This window comes from Eptesicus fuscus, chromosome 7, assembly GCF_027574615.1.
Source record: "Eptesicus fuscus isolate TK198812 chromosome 7, DD_ASM_mEF_20220401, whole genome shotgun sequence".
Taxonomy (NCBI): domain Eukaryota; kingdom Metazoa; phylum Chordata; class Mammalia; order Chiroptera; family Vespertilionidae; genus Eptesicus; species Eptesicus fuscus.
In genome coordinates, this window is record NC_072479.1 from 105,526,904 (window position 1) to 105,548,203 (window position 21,300).

Consider the following 21,300-nt stretch of genomic DNA (forward strand, 5'->3'; position numbering starts at 1 on the left):
CGAGGCCCAGGCCACCCCTGTGGCTGAAATCGGGAGCCATGCCCGTCAGAGGGAAGATGTCCTTGCGGTGGGCGGGTGGTGGCTCAGCATCTCCCAGTCTGTCCCCAGGAGGCGCCGGGGGCTCTGGGTCCTCCTGGCACTGCTGGTTCTGACCTTCCCACGGACCCACCGCAGCCTCTCCACGCTGACCGCGGTCAGCCTGCCTGAGACGCCCTCCTCCCAGCCACCCAGCACCTGTCCCTCAAAAGAGGGGGACATCCTTGAGGAGAGAATGGAGGAGGGAGGGGCCCGGGGATAGGGTGGACGCCGGGGGGGGGGGGGGGGGGTCCGGGGCCTGGGGGTGGGTAGGAGTGGCTCCCACAAAGGAGACTGAGGCGGGTGCAGGGAGCCCCTCCCTCCGTGTCGCCTGCCACCCAGCACCCTGGCTCTCCCTGCCTCCCTCCCCTCCAGCCCCAGAAATCGGGCTCCAGCGGGCGTGGCTGCGGAGTTGGAAGCGGGTCTCCCAGTGGCCGGGGCGGCCGGGGCGGGCGGAGCTGGCGGGCTGGGCTGGGCGTGCAGCTCCGAGTGAGTGACGGGAAATGCCTCGAAGGCGGAGGCGCAGGAGTTGGGCCGCTTCCCAGAATAACCCCGGGGCAGCTGTCTCGGGCCTGAAACTGGGTCTGGCTGCCGGGCTGCGGGAGCCCCGGCCCGCACCGGCGCCGCGCTGGGAACAGATGGCACGAGGAATATTTTTCCTTTTACCAAAGTCAGCTGGGAGCGAACAGCTTGTCTGCAGGCCGTGTTCCTCCCGCCTCTCTGTGGTTACAGCTCAAGCCGCCGCCTCCCCCCGGCCCTGCCCCCACAGCTCCTCCTGGTAAGCCCTGGGCAGCCGGGCAGAGGGCCCCTCCGGCCTCTCTCGCCTCAGCGCTCACGGGCCCTCACCACTGGCCGGTTTGGCCCAGGGGCAGCCGGGCCCCTCGGTTCTTGGGTTCCGGGCCGAGCTGGGGCAGCAGCCGCTGGGGGCCTGGGGGGTGGGAAAAGGAACAATGGAATGTTCCAGAAATGATTCTCCAGAGAGAGCGGGCCAAGTGACCTGGGCAGACCACTTAATTAGTGTGGAAATTCATTCACTAATTAATCCACGAGTGTTTCAAGTCAGCTGGCACATCAGTGCCTCGTAGGGCATCGATGCACAGGGGGGCTTTTACCTCCACATAACCCCTGTGCACGAGCCACTCCTCAGGGACTGGAGCCCACCCAGCGGGGTGAACCCCAACACCTCGCACACCCCCCGACACCCCGCACACCAGCGTCACAGCTGTGCTCAACTCCGGGCTCGCTGCTCTAACCTCTGGCCAGTGCCCTCGGCCACGGAGCGAGGCCAGCGGGTCAGGTCACCAGCTCAGCCAATGGAGGACCCGAGCTCCGGGCCCTCCTTCCCTCGCCGTCTGTAGCCACGGGAGCAGTGTGGCCTCGGGGTGGCCTGCGCTCCAAGCCCCTGGGGCCTCTTCGCAGCTGCATGGTCTTGGGAAGTCGCCGCCCTTCCCTGAGGGCGAGTTTGCTGAGCCCAGAGCGTGGGACATGATGGGCCAGCCGCCCACCGTGCGCTGGTGCCTGGTCCAGGTGCAGAAACTAGAAACTTTGGGCCCGAAACACCCGGAACCAGTGTGAGTAAAGCGAGGCTGTGCTGGGAAGCTGAGTCTCAGGACCCCAGGGCTGGAACATTCTGCAACTTCTTCTTTTTAAAAATATACTAGTGGCCTGGTGCATGAAATCCGTGCACTTGGCGGGGCGTGGAATCCTGGCCTGTGCCCTGTCACAGTGCAGGAGTCCCACAATCCATCGCCCCAAAGAGGTAGGCCCCACCCACCCATCCGGAGCTCCTCGATGGATTGCCCCAAAGAGGTAGGCCGGAGCTGGGGGAGACCTGCGGACCCCCGGGGGCGGGCCCGCAGCGGAGGCCTCCCTCTGTGTGCACCTGCCTAACCCTCACCCCACCCCCCTGCAGCCCCACCCCCGTCCCCGTCTCAACGCTGCAAGGCCCCGCCCACCCGTGCCTGCTGTGCCTCCTGCCTGCTGAGTGGTCGTGACGTTATGGCATCCCGGACAATTTGCATATTCCTCTATTATTATATAGGATTTTTATTGATTTCAGAGAGGACAGGAGAGGGAGAGAGATAGACACATCAATGCTGAGAGAGAATCATAGATCGGCTGCCTCCTGCACGCCCCACACTGGGGATCAAGCCCACAACCTGGGCATGTGCCCTGACTGGAATCGAACTGTGACCTCCTGGTTCATAGGTCAATGCTCAACCCCTGAGCCATGCCTGCTGGGCTGCAACTTCCTCCCAGTGGAGCCCCTTGACTCCCCTTTCTGACCTTTCCCAGCCTGGGTCCCGAACAGCGAATCAAGTCCATCACTCCCCCCCCCCCCCCCACCGCCCTCTAGCACAGTGGGAACTGGTGTTGAGGGCGGGGTGTCTGGGTTCAAATCCCCACTCGGCCCTTTGTCTGCTGTGACTTCCTGGGAGGGACTGGGCTTCCTGAGCCGGTGCTTCCTCCTGGTCAGGGGGGTCCCCCCGAGGCAGCTCGGCTGACACCTCTGTCTGGTCCGCGCTGGGCTTGGCACTGCTGATGCCCCGAGTGCCCAGGGCTGCTCCGTGCCCTCGAACTTCCCTCAGCAGGACAGCGGGGTCTGGGTGTCCCCGGAGGAAGCTGCTGGCCTTTGGTGACCCCAACCGGAGGTCACGCGGCAGGGCTTCGGGCGCTCTGTGGCTGGCAGTCTCAGGCTGCTGTGGACTGGGCCTTGGAGAGCTGGAGACGCAAGGAGGCCTCCATGAGACCAGAGCCAGAGTCCCGAGGCGCTGGGCCACGGAGGCCACCAGCCCAGGAGGGTCCTGTCCGGACGCACAGGCCGGTCAGCCCAGCAGGGGAAGGAGCCCCACGGCCTCACGGACAGCTGGCCCGCGTCAGGCTGCTCCCCGGGGGTGGACGCCCCCGGCCCCTCCGGGTGCAGACAAAGTTTTGAACGCATCTTTCCCTGACAGCACGGCTTCCCCGGGCCAACCTGGCAGGTCGAGGGGAGCCGGAAAGGGAGACGGCCAGGTGCTGGGCTCCTCCTCCCCCGGGCACAGCCGGCAGGTGTGCGGGCGGGCCTGGGGCTGACCTGCCAGGACCTGGTCTGATGAAGAGGTCCCCCCTGCCCGCAACCCCCCCCCCCCCCCCGCATTGTGTGGATGTGTGTTTAGGAAAAATATTACACGAGCGTCAAACCCTTTCAGCTCACTGAGCACACATTGCACCCGCTGCCTCTCCTGATAAGAAGACAATGCCCTGTAAGAAAACTCAGCTTCTGAGCACACGGGTGCCCCGCCCTCCCGCTCTGGGCCCCGTCTCCACGGTTCTAGAAAACCAGAGGCGGCAACACCTGCTTGCTGAACCCCAGATGGAAAGGCTGCAGACGGGAAGACCAGTATTTACTCGCTGTCATGTTCAGAAGCCAGGCCGGGAGCACAGACAGACGTCCCTGCCTCACCCAGGCTGCACATCCCCGTGAAGTCACAGCTTGCTGCCGCCCCTCCCGCACTGGGGTTTGGCTTGAATATCTGCCAGCGCTCGGTTATTTTCTGAGGCAGTTAATGAAAAGGGGGTGACTGACAGCACCAGGGTGTTCCTTTAAAAGGATGCCAGCTGCCCCCGACCACGCCCATCAGGGCACGTGGGTGAGGGCCCATCAGAGCTCAGGCGGCAGGGGGCGGGGCCGTCTGTTTGGGTCCCGGTTGGGTGCCTGGCCCCGCCCATCGGGCAGGCTGAGGATAGGTGTTTGCCCAGCTCCCCCGTCATCAGCTCTTAGCACAGCGTTCACGCACCCAGTGGCTCTCCCATTGCCACGAGAGCCTTCATCCCCCACTTCTTGGCCCTCGGACCCTGTCCCTTTCCCTCTTGAAAAAGCAAAACGCCCCCCTTTTTTTACTTCTCCTGACCCGCAAGCGAGTTCTTTGCCCCATGGATTCCCTAAAACTGCTCTGGATGAAGACTGACCCCCAACCTGAAACCCACAGTCCTTGGCCAGAGCCCAGCTTCCTGGCCCCCCGGGGTCAGCAGCATGGCCCTCGGCCCAGCCTCCTGGCCGCCCCTCCTCACCTGCACCCGGGACCCTGCGCCCTCCTGCCAGTGCCTCCTACTCCCGCTGGTTCTTCCTATCCCCTTGACCTTGAACATGTTGGAGGGCAAGGATTAGGGGTAGGGCTAGGGCTAGGGTTAGGGTTAGGGTTAGGGCTAGGATTAGGGTTAGGGCTAGGGTTAGGGCTAGGGCTAGGGTTAGGGTTAGGGTTAGGGTTTGGGTTAGGGTTAGGGCTAGGGTTTGGGCTAGGGCTAGGGTTAGAGTTAGGGTTAGTGTTAGGGTTAGAGCTAGGACTAGGGCTAGGGTTATGGTTACGGTTAGGGTTAGGGCTAGGACTAGGGCTAGGGTTATGGTTATGGTTAGGGTTAGGGTTAGTGTTAGGGTTAGAGCTAGGACTAGGGCTAGGGTTATGGTTAGGGTTAGGGTTAGGGCTAGAGTTAAGGCTAGGGTTAGTGTTAGAGCTAGGGTTAGGGTTAGGGTTATGGCTAGGTTTATGGTTAGAGCTAGGACTAGGGTAGGGTTAGGATTAGGGTTAGGGCTAGGGTTAGGGTTACACCTAGGGTAGGGCTAAGGTTAGGGTTAGGTTTAGGCCTAAGGTTAGGGTTTGGGTTAGGGTTATGACTCGTGTTAGGGTTAGGGTCATGGTTAGTTTTAGGGTTAGTGCTAGAGTAGGGGTATGGTTTAGGTTTAGGGCTGGGGTTAAGTTTAGGGCTAGGGTTAGGTTATTTCTAGGTTTAGGGTTAGGAGCAGGGTTAGGGCTAGAGTTAGGGTTAGGGTTAGGGTTTGGATTATGGCTAGGTCTAGGGTTAGGGTTTGCTAGGTTTAGGGTAATGGTTAGGGTTAGAGTTAGTATTAGGTTTAGAGCTAGGGTTAGGTTTAGAGCTAGGGTTTTGGTTAGGGTTAGGGTTTGGGCTAGGATTAGGGATATGGACCCACCCCCACAAGGGATTTCCTCCCACCCGCCCCCACGCGGAATCCCTTCCACCCACCCCCACGCGGGAGTTCCCCCACCCTCCCCCATTTCACACATCCCCGCGGGCTGAGGCTGTAGTGTTTTCAGCGTGAATAGGTATTTCCAGGTTGCTTCCACAGCGGCTATAATCAGTGTCATTGCCAGCGGCGTGCATTTACCCATTTCCTTTGTGCCCGTGTGATGGGCGTAGCGTGGCATCGCATTCCTCCGCGGTGCCCCCTCCGCACTGGAGCACGGAACGTCTTGTGGTCATCGAGGTTCGTTCTGTGACCTGCCCCCAGAGGTCCCACTCTCTCCTCCCAGAGCTGGGCTATCCGCTCCCTTCCATCCACGGCTCATGCCCTCTGCACCCCAAAGCAAGCCCTCAGGCGCTCCCTGCGTCCAAACCTCTTGTTTGCATTCAAAAAGCCTTTTCCTTTTGCTGTGCTGTCTGTTCACACAGCTGTGAGACGTCGTGGGGGAGCCCCCTCCCCTTCCCTGTGGTAACACCTCGCAATCTCACCCCCAGGTATGGGCATGGGCTCAGCCACCACAGGACCCCGCCCGCCACGGTGTGTGCCCCCGTCATCACAGGACCCCGCCCGCCCCTTTCACATCCGCCTCCCGTGTCCCCCACCGCTCCTCCGCTGACAGCCCCTCCCCTCCCCCGCGTCTATAAGTGCGCCCTCGAGAACGGTACCTACTGGGCTCACAGGGCAGGCAGCCTTTGGAGCCGGCTTCCCTCAGGCCGTGCCATTCTCGAGCTTCACCCAGATCGGCCACGTGCCAGGCCACGGCTCAGGCCTCCATTTCTGGGCCGCAGACCACGGAGGGAGCGCAGTTTGCTCAGCCTACACCAGTGGAAAGGCCTTTGGACAGTGTCCAGTTTGGGTGCAGGTTTTGGTGTGAGGAGGCCCCCAAGGGGGTCTCCAGAGACGCCTCCATTTGCCCCAAGAACATGCCCACAGCAGCGAAACCGTGACGGCAATCCTGCCCCCTCTCCCTCCCCCCGCTCCCCGGGTCCCATGTCCCTTTCTCTCTCCCAGCCCTGCCGCTGACCGGGTTGGAGGAGGAGGGTGTGCTGAGAGTCACCCCCCCCACCACCCACTAGGCCATCAGTTGGGGCTCAAGTCCACGGGGGTTTGGGGGGGGGGGGGAGGAGAGCTGTGATGGCATTTGGTGCTGAAACCGCCCTGAACTGGACCTGGCCCTTTGCTGTGGGAGCGGCACAGCTCTGGCCAAACCGCTGGAGGCTGGGACCTGGGTGGCGGAGGGCCCAACGTGGGCTCACGTGGGCCAGGTGGTGGCAGTTCTTGGGGCACAAACCCCTTTGCCCAGCTTGTTCCTCTGGAAGCTGGGGGCCTGGCCCTCCCTGCAGACTCACCGGCTGGAGTGGCGCCCAGCCCTGTTCTGAGCCAGCTCCTGAAATGAGCTCCCCTCCCCCGCCCCCCACCTTCCCCTGCCCCGGGAAGAGGGCTCACACCCGCACCAGCTCCAGGGCGAGGCCTGCACAGGATGTGAAGTAGCCCTCCCCCTCCCCCTCCCCTCCCCCTCCCCGGCAGTGACCAAGAACAGGGCCACGGGTTCCCCGGCAGCGCGTCGGCACCAGGAGAGCACACTTCCCAGCAGGGACCGGCTGACGTGACACTCTTTATTAAAACCTAAGGACATCTTTATAAAAACTACTGTGTATAGAAAGACAAAAGCAGTGCAACAGCGGTCAGTGTAAGACACGGCGTTAGTGTGACGGTATATTGTTAGGAATATTATCAGGAATAATATTGGTTTTTGGTTTTCCCGGTTACCGACTCTCAGAGCCCCCCTGCCTGTGCACGTGACGCCGGGGTCCACGGGGGAGAGGGAGGCTTCTGCCCCACCCGGAGCTGCGGGCCCCTGTCCCGCTGGCCCTGGGGGGCCCTGCCTGGCTGGGGTGACCGAGCGCCCCCTCGGGGTCCCCACTGAGTTATTGCACATCCCCAGGCCCCGCCCCTGCGGTGGCTTGGCGGCATCGCATCCCCCTGACTCTAACGCGGAAAACGGGGGAAGAGACGGGGAGAAACCGCACGTGAGGAGCCGGCGAGGTGCCGAGGAGAGGCCCTCGCGTCACCGGTTGGTTCCAGCGCGGCCACACGGTGCCGGGGCGGCCGCACCCTCTGTAACTTCCCACCGCGCGCTCGGGCCGGCCTGCCTCGGGGCGTCTGGTCCTGTGCGTGGAGAGGGCGGGTCAGGGCCATTCAACGGGGCCCCTCACTGCACGGGCCCAGGAGCCGCTGCTCCCGGGAATCGGTGCGGGGAGCCCGCCCACGTGCCACAGCCCGGAGTGGTGCCCCCGGCGGGCACGGCGGCCCGGGTTTCAGGCTGTCAGGGCACGCGGGGCAGGGCTTTGACGTGAAGATGGGAGCTTTAGGGACAGGGGACTAATGGCCACAGCCACTCACCCACAAGCGTCATTCTAGCACCAGCTGCTGGCAGGGTCTGGACTAGAGACTCGGGGCGGGGGGGGGCGGACACCTCCAAGGTCACTCTCGTGGACGGGCGAGGTAAGTGCTCCCTGTCGCTTTGTGAATCTAAGCATCCCTAACCCCTAGGCACAGCTAGGCACCTCGCAGGTGACCCAGCCTCTCCCCGGACAGCGTCTGTCCTGACATCTCCGCCCACGGCAGGGCGGGGCCTGCTCCCGGTGAGCCGGGTCGGTGGGCAGGGGTCTGTTGAATGGATGCATGAATGCGCGTGAACAATGCACTTCCGAAGCCTGGCATCGCTCCTGGCCGCCCTCAGCGTGTGAGGTTCAGGCTCTGACCCCCGAGCTGCGTACATCCGCTCACCAGACCCCCCCACCCCCCCCCCCCCCCCGGCGCGAAGGAGGGGCTGGGAGCCTGCGTGGCTGCGGGAGGGTCTGCTGTCGACAGGGCACGGGGCAGCACGCCGCCCGGTGAGGTTCCGGGCTGCAGATGGCAGTGGCCACAGTGCCACCCCCCCCCTCCCCCCCGGGGGGCTTGGCTGCCCTGACCTTTCAGATGTCTGTGGGGACCTCCTCCTGCAGACACGGGACGGGGGGCAGCCGGGCCAGGGCCGGGACACCTTCCTGGCGTGGACAGGGGTTCGTGGGCTCTGCTGGGGGCGGGGGGGGGGCAGTGCCGGGCATGGCCACCCCCACAGTCTCATGCCTGAAGGGACCGACATGGGACTTGGACCTGCTGGTGAGCCGGCAAGCATCTCAGCGAGTCTGCACCTCCATTTCTGGCCACGTTTCCCCTGACACCCCCAAGTCCTTCTTCCCGGTCCTGGGGCCCCCGTTTGCCTGCAGAGTTGTTTGTCCGATGAGGGGAAATGCCCCCCAGCCCGCCAGCTGCCTGCCAGCTGCTTTTCTAAAGCAACGGAGACCGCGAGAGAGGCGGGATCTACCTGCAGAATCGCTGTGACGTGTGCGTGCGTGTGTGCGTGCACAGCACCTGTGTGCGTGTGTGTGCGTGCGTGTGTGTGTGCGTGCACAGCGCCTGTGTGCGTGTGTGCATGTGTGTGTGCGTGCACAGCACCTGTGTGCGTGTGTGTGTGCGTGCACAGTGCCTGTGTGCGTGTGTGTGCGTGCACAGCGCCTGTGTGCGTGTGTGTGTGCGTGCACAGTGCCTGTGTGCGTGTGTGTGCGTGCACAGCGCCTGTGTGCGTGTGTGTGTGCGTGCACAGCGCCTGTGTGTGTGTGCACAGCACCTGTGTGCGTGCGTGTGTGTGTGTGTGCACAGCGCCTGTGTGCGTGTGTGTGTGCGTGTGCGTGTTTCCAGTTAAGGCCTGTTTCATATTGGTCCTGCTCAGCTCCGAGGCGGCCGGGCAGCGGGAGCGCAGAGTGAGGGGAGGGCGAGGGGCCCACGGGCCAGCAGCTCGGGTTCCGCACAGAGTCCAGAACGCACCGCACTCCCACCCGATCCGGACCAGAGGGAAGGCATGCCTGCTCGGGAATGGCGGCTCCCGCGGGAAGAGGCGCTGACGGACACGGGAGTCACGCAAAGCGCCGGAACCAGCTCCTGGGCGGTGTCCTCCTCTGCTTTTCTCTTTCTGTGTCATTATTGTCACTTCCACAGATGACGTGGTGACAGCCAGCAGCTCACCGTAAGAAGGAAACGGGCAACCTGGACAGCCTGGGAGTCGCTGAAAATCGCCGGCTCTGTCCACCCCTTCTGGAACTTGTCACCACCCTGCACCGCACCCTCAGGGGCCCTACTAACTGGCATGTCCCCGCCACAGTGGGATGGGGACAGGTTTTGGTGGGGATGACCCGGGGTACCGCAGGGTTAGGGAGGACCCTCGACATCTGCGGGGCCTGAGCTTCCTTCTCCACGGCCGCTCGCCCCCCACACTGTCCTCACCCTCTCACCTCCGCATGCGGCAGCAAGCGCGGTGACCTTCCGCCCATGCCCACCCTGCACACTTGCCAGATGAGAAACTGAGGCTCAGAGAGAGGAGGGGGCTTGCCCAAGGCCACGAAGGGGACTGGGACAGGGACGGGGCAGGGCTGCGCCTGGATCTCCAGCTGCCGGAGTCTGCCCCGCCTCCTGCCGGCTGTCACTCTGCAGTCTGCCCGCCTCCTGCCGGCTGTCACTCTGCAGTCTGCCCGCCTCCTGTCAGCTGTCACTCTGCAGTCTGCCCACCTCCTGCCGGCTGTCACTCTGCAGTCTGCCCGCCTCCTGTCAGCTGTCACTCTGCAGTCTGCCCGCCTCCTGTCAGCTGTCACTCTGCAGTCTGCCCGCCTCCTGTCAGCTGTCACTCTGCAGTCTGCCCGCCTCCTGCCAGCTGTCACTCTCGGGCTGCAAAGCAGGGACTCCAACCCAGCGGGTCCATGTGAGGTGCCCTCTGGCCCCGGGCCGCTGGGCAGGAGGCAAGGCCACCAGCTCCTTTTGGCAGAGGAGGGGCATGAGCTGCTGCGCGAGCCTCACCCAGAACCTCAGGAAGCTGCCCGTGCCAGCCCCACCTGCCTGGTCCGACTCCCTCCTCTTCCCACGGGAAACCGAGGGCAGAGCGGGCACGGACCTGCCGGGGTCACACTGCTCCTCACGCAGGCTCACGTCAGGACGTGGGTCTGCGCCCACCACCCCTGAGCCCCGGGGGCAGGTTCCTGTTCTCCGAGGCTCCGCACATGGGGTGCAGGTGTGGGCTGATCCAGCTGGGCTGAATGGCCGCTGGCACGCCCCTCCCCCGGCCACCGCTTCTCCACACAGACAAGGCCTGGCCCGTGTCCTGGCATGACTGGCATCCGAGGGAAAGGGAGCCATGCCCGTCCCTGAATCAAGACCCCAAGCGAAGGTCCCCCCACTTGGCCTCTGCTGAGCTGTCCGCCTGGGCCTGCCACAGCCTGCCCGTGGGGCCTTGGGCCAGCCCCGTGACCCCTCTGAGCCTCAGTTTCCCAGCCCATAAAATGGGGAGAGTCCCTTCTCGGTGGGGCTGTTGAGAGGCTGCAAAGCCAGGCTGTCTGTTAGACACTTCACACCCTGGCAAGTTCTCTCTGCTTCATCCAAGCATGCGCCTGACACACAGCAAACCGGTCTGGCTCTCACCCTCACCCGCTCCGCACCCCGCTGGGCCCAGCCCCCAGATTTCTTCTGCCTCCTGCTGCCGCCTCCAGGCCCGGCCCTGGCTGTCCCTTCGGCCTGCAATGCCCGTCCCCACCCCAGGCTGGCTCTGGCTTAGCATTCGGATCTGGGCTTGATGGGTACCTGCTTAGGAAGGCCTTCCCAGGGGCCCAGCCCCACGCGGCCCCCACGCACATACTGTGACTGGATTCCCGGCACAGCGCTCCCCCGGCTGCTGTCCTCCTTCTCCTGCTCCGGCCCCCCGCCCGGCGGGAAAAGCGGCACCCGTGAGCAGCGAGCGAGTGAGCGGGGGGCCCCGCCTGCTCACGCTGTGATGGACAGTCTGGGGCAGGGACGCTGGGTCTGGCTCAGCGAGGACACGCGGTCCGAGGGGACATGGGTTTACCGAGCAGGCGCCGGGGGCGATTTCCACATCACTGACACCAGTGGGCGCGTTGTCTACGTGGCCCTCGGACTGATGACCCCTTCCAGGGTGGCACCTGCCTGTGTGCCCGGGACACAGCGTGGCAGTGGCCGTGGTGAGCTCTGTGGATGAACGTTACGGGCCTCCAGGACTGTGTGAAAGTCCCACCTGAAAATGGAAGGGTTTCTAGAACCTTCCCCTCTGGGTTTCCATACTGCTCGTCACCCTGACTGGGAAAGATCTGTGTGTCTGTCTCTCCCCTGAGGTGGCGGCCCCCGGGGCAGGGGTGAGGCCTGCGGACTCATCTCTCGCCCCCCGCGCTGTCCAGCGTGGGCCTGACACACGGCAGGTGCTTACAGAGTGTGCTGTGCGAATCGGGGTCTGGGCAGCAATGGTGGAGAACTTGGGGTGATGGCCCGTCCACTGGGAAGCGACCGAGAGGTGTCCCCGGACTATGCTGGGGGTGCTCCGGGCTGGAAGCTTGGACTCTGGGTTCCTACACCCCTGACATCTAACCACGGGGCTGCCCCCCGCCCCGTCACTGTGTGACCCTGGCACCCTCCTTGCTCGGAGCTGTTTCTGCAGGGGGCTCCCCGCCCTCCCTCGCCGGTGGAGAGAGAAGCTGTGCACAGACACCCGCCTGGTGCCTGCCCCTCGGACAGTCAGACATGCCCCTTATTATTACTGTGGCTATGGGACTGACTTCTGTGACAATGGACCCGCCCTGGAGTTTCCAAATCCCGGCGTCCCCCCAAGACACAGCAGGGCTGGGCCCCGTGCTTGCTGGCCCCACCTGGCGCCCAGCTGCCCGCCACAGCAAAACCCTGGGCCCCGGGACGCTGGCGAGGACCCCACCACATGGTGGCACGTGCCCATCCGAGAACTTGGAGGGACCCAGTAAAAACCAAACAAACAAAAAGGACACCCAAGTCACACATGCGCACGCACGCACACGCACACGCACACACACACACTCAGTGTTCTGACAGGCACGGGCCCACGAGCCCCTATTGGAGGGGACAGAGGCGAGGGAGCCGCGGCCCGACGCACAGGCCTGCGTCCTCCCGGCTGGGTCGGCCAGGGCAGCTCTGCGCTGGTCACCTTGAGTCCACAGGGGCCTCCCCTCTCGGAAGCCACCGGCCCAAAATGGGACTATTGCTGTGGACAGGTGGCTCAGGACCCCTCCCTGCACCCCCACGCCTGAGTTTGCTCCTAATCGTAAAGTCCGCAGAACGGGGTTCGGGTACAGGCGGCACTTTCTCCTCTGCCACCACGGCGGCCGCCTCAGCTCTCCCTGGCGTCTCCGTTGAAGGTGTTCTCCCTGGAGGCTGCGCCGGCACTTCGGGTCTCACCTCCCCGGTCCTGAGGCACGGCGAAAGGGTTTTCTGGGGGAAGCAGAAGGAAACAAAACATCAATGGTGTCTCCCCCGTGGGGACACATGGGGACATTTCTCTCAGACCTCCGTGCCAGGAGGAGCCAGTTTTCCTCTCAGCCCATGACCTGCCTTTGTCTTCTGGGAATTGAGAAATGTTTGACTTTGAGACTGGAAGCAAGACAAGCAAGCCTGCTGACTATCCTATCTAATAAAAGAGTAATATGCAAATTGACCATCACTCCAACACAAGATGGCTGCCCCCATGTGGTCAAAGATGGCCACCACAAGATGGCCAGCAGGAGAGGGCAGTTGGGGGTGATCAAGCCTGCAGGGGAGGGCAGTTGGGAGGGACCAGGCCAGCAAAGGAGGGAAGTTGGGGGCGACCGGGTCTGCAGGGAAGGACAGTTAGGGGCAAACAGGCTGGCAGGGGAGCAGTTAGGCATCAATCAGGCTGGCAGGGGAGTCGTTAAGGGGTGATCAGGCTGGCAGGCAGGCGAGCAGTTGGGAGCCAGCAGTCCTGGATTGTGAGAGGGCAGTCGGACATCCCGTGAGGGGTCCCAGATTGGAGAGGGTGCAGGCTGGGCTGAGGGACACCCCCCACCCCCTGTGCATGAATTTCGTGCACCGGGCCTCTAGATCTATATAATAAAAGGCTAATATGTAAATTGTCCCCTCAACTGGGAGTTTGACCAGGGGGAGGGGCTGGCTGGCCAACTGCCCATGGCCCCTCCCCCCAGATGGCTCTGCCTCTGATCAGTCCCCCTATCCCGATTGGGAGTGGGCCGGCCGGACCCCACCCATGCATGAATTCGTGCACCAGGCCTCTAGTTCTATATAATAAAAGGCTAATATGTAAATTGTCCCCTCGACTGGGAGTTTGACCAGGGGGAGGGGCTGGCTGGCCAACTGCCCATGGCCCCTCCCCCCAGATGGCTCTGCCTCTGATCAGTCCCCCTATCCCGATTGGGAGTGGGCCGGCCGGACCCCACCCATGCATGAATTCGTGCACCGGGCCTCTAGTGGTTCCATATAGTACTAGCAACCCTGTCCCATGCAATAAGACAAGAAAAAAGCATAGCGTGTCGGAGATTCCCAAAACCAACTATTTGCAAGTAATGCACGTAGAAAATTCAAGAGAATCAACAGGCCAACTATTAGATTAGAGAGCACAGACATTTTCAATCTGTGAGACATCAGATCAACTCACAGAGCCAACAGTGTTCATCTACCTCAACAACACGTCTTGGCTTGGGACAGTCCCAGTGAACGGCTGCTGTTCTGACCTAATTTTTAACATTGTTCCCCTTTCACACTCAACAGTCTTCTGATTTTGATGATGAGCTACATGGTCACCTTTGCTATAACCAACTAAAAGGACAGATCCTGATATCATTCATAATTATAATAAACACCATTATGAGCCTTGCAATCACACCACTGGATAGGACCATATCACACAAAGTCATGGAGAGGAAACCAGGGACCCCGGCACAGGGACGGGCATTTGCAGCTTTGATCGGCAGAGCGGCTCTAGTCCTTTCTCCCCTCAAAATGGCCTCCAAGCAAGGACAGCGAGGGACAGACGCCCAGACTCCATCTGTGGGAGGCACTGTGAACCCCCTGTCTTATATCCATTTGGAGGGCCCTTACCCAGTCACAGACACTCACCTTCCCAGACTCCCTTGCAGATAGGGGTGATCACATGACCCAGTCTGGCCAATGCCATGCAAGTGGAAGTCTATTGGGAAGGGGACACAAACCTGGAAGAGCAGGAGAATGAGGGGCCCTCGCGAATGCCAGTGAAATGGAGCGCAGGGAGAAGCCTGGTTCTGGCGGTGCCCGCTGGCCTCCCGCCCCCACGCCAGGGCAGCTGGTTTTCTGCTACTTGTGTATTTTTTTCTTTTTTAAGAAAGAGTTTCTTACTGATTTTTAGAGAGAGAGGAAGGGAGAGGGAGAAACGTTGATATGAGAGCGAAACATCGATCGGCTGCCTCCTGCACACTCCCGACGGGGGATCGGGCCCGCCCCCCGGCCATGTGTCCTGACTGGGAATCGAACTGGCACCGACCGAGCCACCTGGCCGGGGAGGGCCACTGCATCTTATTCAAGCTCTTCACTGATAAGCCCTCTTGCACCGAGCTCCAGGGCATGCTATCCGCAAGCGGGGAGGCGGAGGGAGCGGCTCTGACAGAGCCACAGAGCCCATCTTTCCGGAGCGAGTCCTACGTCACGGGGCTGAGCCAACCCCCAGCTCTGCACCACGGGGAGCGGCACGGGCTCAGGGGAGAAGGGTCCACGGAGCCTCTCCTCTGCTGCGCAGGGCACAGCCCGGTCCTAGCGCCCCGGCTTTCTCCGTCCCCCAGCTCACCGCTCTCCAGCACGCCTCCTGCTTTACCGGCGGGCCTGGTGGACGGCTCGCCTCTCCCTTACCAGCCACAAGAAGTCCGCGGTGTCCATGTGCGGTGTTTATTTTTGTATTGCCAGGGTTTAGAACAGTCACTGACATGTAGTAGAGGCTTAATCAATATTTAAATGGATGGATGGATGGATGGATGGATGGATGGATGGATGAAGACGTTAAAGCCCAGATGAACCATCCTTTACGTATAAAGTCAACAGAAAAAATTTTTGAACCTATTTGTGAATTATAGTTCCCATGGTCCCTTCTTCTATAATTACTAGAGAACAGGCTTACGGTAGAGGCAGTAACTCTGCCAGGAGCGCTGGCAGGAATAATCTACGTCTGAGTCAAATGTAAGGGCTGTGACTGTTACCAAAAAGAATGAAAGAGAAAACAGAGAACTGATATAAATGAGAAATGTGGAGGCGGGAAGGAGAGATAAACGATGTCTTATTCACTTATAGTTGGAGGTCTAAACACTCATCCTATATAATACAGAGGTAATATGCAAATTGACCCTCATGCCCTCACAAGATGGCTGCATATGACCAGGCCAGCAGGGGAGTTAGTGAGGGACGACCAAACGTCTGAACAAGCAGGCTGCATGGGGCGACCAGGCCGGCAGGGGGGTTAGTGAGGGACTGAACAGCAGGCTGCATGGGGCAACCAGGCTGGCAGGGGGGTTAGTGAGAGATGACCAAATAACTGAACAGCAGGCTGCGTGGGGCAACCTGGCTGGCAGCGGGGGGCAGTTAGGGGTTACCAGGATGGCAGGGGGGAAGTTAAGGGTGATCAGGCTGGCAAGCGGGGGGGGGGCAGTTAGAGGCAACCATGCAGGCAGGCAGGTGAGTGATTAGGAGCCAGTGGTCCAGGATTGTGAGAGGGATGTCTGACTGACGACGGTTCAGGCCCAATCCCTAAACCAGCAGTTGGACATCCCCCAAGGGGTCCTGGATTGAAGAGGGTGCAGGCTGGGCCTAGGGGACCCCCACCCGTGCACAAATTTCGTGCACCGGGCCTCTAGTTTAAATATATTTTTATTGATTTCAGAGAGGGAGAGGGAGAGAGAGATAGAAACCTCAATGATGAGAATCATTCATCAATTGGCTCCTGCACACCCCCTACTGGCGAGCCAGCCCACAACCCAGGCATGTGCTCTGACTGGGAATCAAACTGTGACCTTCTGGTTCATAGGTCAATGCTCAACCACTGAGCCACACTGGCTGGGCCTAAAGAATCATTTAGATGTGTAAATAAATTAGAGGTACAAAGGCAAATGGAAAAATAATATAATCAACCAATATCATTTGGAGGAGGAAAGACTATTTTTATTTGGATACTGTTCATAATGGGGAAAATAAACATTGTCTAGAAATAGATGGTTAAGGGTATAATATCACAGTATAATTATGAAGATATCCATGGGACAAAAACACAGCTTTCCATATTGTCAGAAGACATATACATAAAAAAGAAAACAGAGACCATATGGTGAAAATTGACAACCCCCACAAAAAACTATAAAAGCAGAAAGCGTATCAAAACTAAGATGACAGAACTGAGACCAACTGTGTCTGCATCTCAGGAAATGGTAATGAGCCACACACACTTGCTGAAGAAAAAAAAAAAAAAGACTCTCAGCCTTAGCGGGGGTCCCACTCCACACAAAACCGACGGAAGGTAGAAGGATTCCGGAAAGTGTGCTCTAAAAGAATGGACAGAGGACAGGAAGTTCTGGTGATGGCTGCGCCACAAGTACGTGGACTTCCGGCCACTGAACAGTGCGTGCAATGGCTCAATGGTAAATTTATGTTATGTATTTTATCAAGTTAAAAAATGGGGCTCCAACTGGTTTGGCTCAGTGGATAGAGCGTCGGCCTGCGGACTCAAGGATCCCAGGTTCGATTCCAGTCAAGGGCATGTACCTTGGTTGCGGACACATCCCCAGTAGGGGGTGTGCAGGAGGCAGCTAGCTGATTGATGTTTCTCTCTCATTGATGTTTCTAACTCTCCCTCTCCCTTCCTCTCTGTAAAAAATCAATACAATATATTTAAAAAATAATACGACTAATAAAAATGGGTTGTCCAGTCCTCCATCCGGATTTCACATTGTTGGGGCCATCGTTGTATCCCGGGGGGTGGCAGCTTCCTATACGTCTGCTGTGGCTGAGCCACGAGAGGAGGCCTCCGCAGATGTCCACGGCAATTAGGATCCCGTGAAAGGCTGAGGAGTGGAGGAGGCTGAACTCTTTCCGGGGGCAGAGTGACCTTGGAATGTAAAGAATGCCTTTGGGTTGAATTCCATGGAAGTTTGTCACCGACCCGTGTTCCTGACCTATGAAGCATGCATATTTGAGCTCAGGAATAGTTTCTCCTGATAAATAAACAATTGAGAAATAACCGCGGGGGTGGGGGTGGGGGTGGAGGATGGGCAAAAACACAACAAACGAATGCAAACCAAGAGAAACCGGGGTCTTTATCTGAACAGCAGATAAAGCTGAAGCCAGGGCAACAAATACCGAATGAGGAGAAAAAGGGGGCGCTGTGCGGGGATCAAGGATCTAAAGCAATGATCCAAGTAACATAGCTTCAACATTCATCGAGCAAGAACTAATGGAAACGCAGACATAAAAAGACAGACTATTCTAGTACCAGTGCATTTTAATTCACTTTTCTCAGTCCATTACAGATAAAGGTAGCACAAACATACATAAGGACATATGGAGCCAAATAATGAAATTAATGACGTGTGTGTGTGTGTGTGTGTGTGTGTGTGTGTGTGTGTGTGAGAGAGAGAGAGAAACAGAATCTACCTTCTGTTCAAATACTCTTAAAAATGCATACATATGAAATGACAATTAGGCCAAAAAGAAAGTAAATTCCAAAAAGCCAAAATTCTCTGATCACAGTTTTGAAAATATTTAATAACAAAAGCGCAAGACAAAAAACTCTACCACTCAGTTTAAAAACTCTTTAAAAATAACTCTTGAGTCAAAGAGAGAGAGAGAAAAAATCAAGGATATCTAGACAATTATAAAAATAAAAGCATTAGGGTTCAGAACTTGGGGGTTGCAGCCAAGGCACCCTTGGGGGGTGCCACCAAAGCAATGCTCAGAGGAAAATCTATAGCTTTAAACATTGCTATTAATAAACAAGAAAACGGGAATTAACCATCCCACTCAAACTGTTAGAAAAGAACGGCAAGATACACCCAAAGAAGGCATCGAGGAGCAATTGATACATTAAGACTGAAATGAAGTTAAAAGCAGTGAAAGGAAGGGAGGAGTGTATAAAGCCAATGCCTGGTTCTTTTTAAAAACCGATGAAACGTACTAACTGTTGGCGAAGCTACTAAAGCAGAGGGAGGAAGTGACCACTGGGAAGTTATCTCACTGTTGCCGCGCAATTCCGCTCCCCGCTGCCCCTTAACCTCTCCAGAGGGGCCTCTGAGCTGCAGAATTTGCCTTGTCATGGTCCCAAAGGCCTCCGCGGTCCCTCCAGGGGTCATTTCCTCGGTCCTCCTTCCGGCAGAACGGGCGCGGCTGCTCGCTCCTCCTGCGCCCCGACACTCCAGCCTCTCTCCTGAGCCTTCATCTCCGCCCAAGGATGTAAGCACTGCACACGAGGGCTCCCGGGTCTCAAGCTCCCACCTGAGCTCCAGGCTCCGTACCGTCTACTTGACATCTGGATACTTAATAGACACCCCAAACGTGATGCGCCCCAAACTACAATCCAGATTGTTCTCCCCAAACCAGCTTTTCCCGCAGGGTTCCTGACCTCAGCGAATGCAACTCCATCCTGCCGGTTGCTCACATGGGAGTCCCAGAGCAACTGGGGCCCCTCTCCTTCCCTCACCCCCCACACCAGATCCGTTAGCAAATCCCTCTGCCCCTTTCCCTCCAGATAAATCCACAAACCCTGCCCTTCCCGCCACCGTGCTGGCCTCTGTGGGCCGGGCCAGCAGGGTTCTCACGTGGCCTCCTCCCGGCAGCCCCTCCATCCACTCTCCACGCAGCAGCCACCGGGACCCTGTGGAAACCTCCCTCAGAGGATGCCACGCAAACCCTCCACGGCTCACGGCTCACGCAGAGGAGAAGCCAAACCTCCCTCTCCATCCTCGCCCATCAAATCCCTGACCTTCCCCCTCTGGTTCCCTCCTCTCCAGCGTGAAGGCTCATTTCACAGGTCAACGTGGCCGGGACACGGGCGCCCCGATATTTGGCTAAACATTATTCCTGGGCGTGTCTGGGCGGGCGTTGCTGGTTGAGTGCGTATTTGAATGGGGAGACTGAGTCCAGCAGACGGACTCTCCCCTGTGGGTGGGCCGCCTCCCGTCCACGGAGGGCGGATGGAATAGGACGAGTAGGCGGGAGGAGGAGTGTCTTTTTCACTCTGTGCATGACTGTCTTTTTCTTTTTAAATGTTTTTATTGATTTTTTTTAGAGAAACAGGAAGGGAGATGCAGGGAGGGAGGGAGGGAGAAAGAGTGAGAGAATCATTGATTGGCTGCCTCCTGCATGTCCCCCGCCGGGGATTGAGCCCACAACCATGACCTCCTGGTTCATAGGCTGAGCCGCGCCGGCCGGGCTGCATGACTGTCTCGGAGCCGGGCCGTGGGTCGCTCCTGCCTTCACACTTCCACTGGGGCTGGGACTTACGCCCTGGTTCCCTCTGGTTCCCGGGCCTTCACACTCCAACCAGAACCTACACCGCGTGGCTCAGCTCCTGGGCCTGCGGTGGGCCAACTGCAGACCCTGGCACTTCCCGCCCCATCCCTGCAGGAGCCGGGTCCTCACAGCAAATCCCGTGAGACGCTTCATCTTATTGGTTCTGGTTCTCCAGAGGAGCTGGGCCGACCCACAGCCTGCACCAGCAGCTCCCCTCTGCTCCCAGGCGCACCCCAGCTTCCTCCCTCCTCTCCAGGTCACCCGATCCGGAGGCCCCTCGGAGCACCCTACTCAAGACGCAGGCCCCCTCCCCCCCCCGCCCCCCCCCCTCCCCCCCCCCCCCGTTAACGCCCTGCTGCCCACACCCTGTCTCTCTCCCCAGCACGACCCCCGCACAACAATCCGTATTCTACGCAGGTCCTTCGTCAATTGTCCGTCGGCCCCAGAACGTCGGGCTTTCATCGGTTTGGGCCACTCTGTCCCCAGGGCCAGCGACGGTGCCGGCACGGAGCAGCCGCGCCGTGAAGAGAGAACTGACGTTAACGAGAGGACCCGGGGCCAACTGCTCAACTCCGTCCAACCGGATCAGAGCCATGATGGAATGGGTGGATTTCCAGGGAAAAGGGAGTTACTCAGAGGACCCGAGAAGCGACAGAGTAACTGCCAAGAAGAAAGAGAGAAACTGGCAAATTGCAAATTCAAAGTCTGAAATAAGAGACGCGCACATGAAAGCCGTAACGAGACAGTCCAGGGCGCCGAGAGGGAGCTCCCACGCTCGCCCTCTTCGCGTCGGCAGAGATCTGACAGCCTGGCCATGTGTCTGCGGGAGGGGGGGGGGGGGCGGCTGGGCTGCCGGCCGCTCGGCTGGTGGGAGGGATGCGGGGCCACCGCTGTGGAAGGCAGCGTGACGCGTAGCTGTGTCAGATGCCCACGGCCCCTGACCCAGCAGTCCCACTCAGCCATCGGCCTGCAAACGGGGTCCCCAGGGCACGCACCGTGGAGCCCACGTACTGCAGCCACGTGGGTGAGAGTGGAGACCCAGGTCAGCGAGATGCCGTCAGCAGGGCACCGTCCAAATGCCGCCGCCGTCAGGAAGGGCCGGGCAGCCGTCCGGGGCCCCGTCTGTCGGCCGTCCCGGGGTGCCTTCCGCAGACACCCCCATGCATGAGCAGAGGGAGTCAGAGAGCTGGGAAGGCGCCCAGGAGGAGGCGCAGTGTGAGCCAGGGCCGTCCAGCGGAGGCGCTCCGGGCAGGGCGGCCTGCAGAGGCGGCGGCCAGCGGGCGCTTCCCCGCAGGTGGAGGCATCGGAAGACCCAGGGCTCCGGGGAGCACGTGGAGGGTCCTTCCTGGTTCTCACCGAGGAGAGTGGGGGCTGCCGGTACCGGGCACTTCTCCCGTGCAAGGTCGCACACAGCGCTCCCCCACTTACGTACAGATGAGGAAACTGAGGCTCAGGGCGGTAATGCCACTTGCCCAGGGTCACGCGGTGTCTAGTGGGTGGTGGGGCTGGGAGTCCAGCCTGGGCTGCCAGCTGCCGGGGCCGCAAGGCGCCCCCTGAGGCAGGGCAGCGGGCTGGGGGGGGCGGGGCGGGGCGGGGGGGGCTGGCTGAGTTCAGAGAGAGCACCTGCAGCCTGAGGAACAGCGCCGCTCCCGCCGCTGCGGTCCCGGGCGATGGACAAGCGCAGCCGCGGGCACCACGGGGCTGATGACCAGGGCCAGGCCGCCCGGCGCCCCGCGGTGAGAACAGCGGGCGGTTACTTAGCGCCGACGGCACCCCACAGCAGCACTGAGAGGAGAAGGCACTGTTCCCACACC

General features: G+C 60.1%; 1 protein-coding gene across 1 annotated transcript in view; it reads right to left on the reverse strand.

Moving 5' to 3' along the window:
• Window positions 1–12,382: 12,382 nt before the first annotated feature.
• Window positions 12,383–21,300, reverse strand: part of SHISAL1 (shisa like 1) — a 49,811-nt gene continuing 40,893 nt past the window's right edge. The window contains exon 5 of the mRNA XM_054718576.1: window positions 12,383–12,427. Within this exon, the coding sequence (XP_054574551.1) occupies window position 12,427 (1 nt within the window). The 3' untranslated portion in view covers window positions 12,383–12,426. The remainder of the gene's footprint in view (window positions 12,428–21,300) is intronic.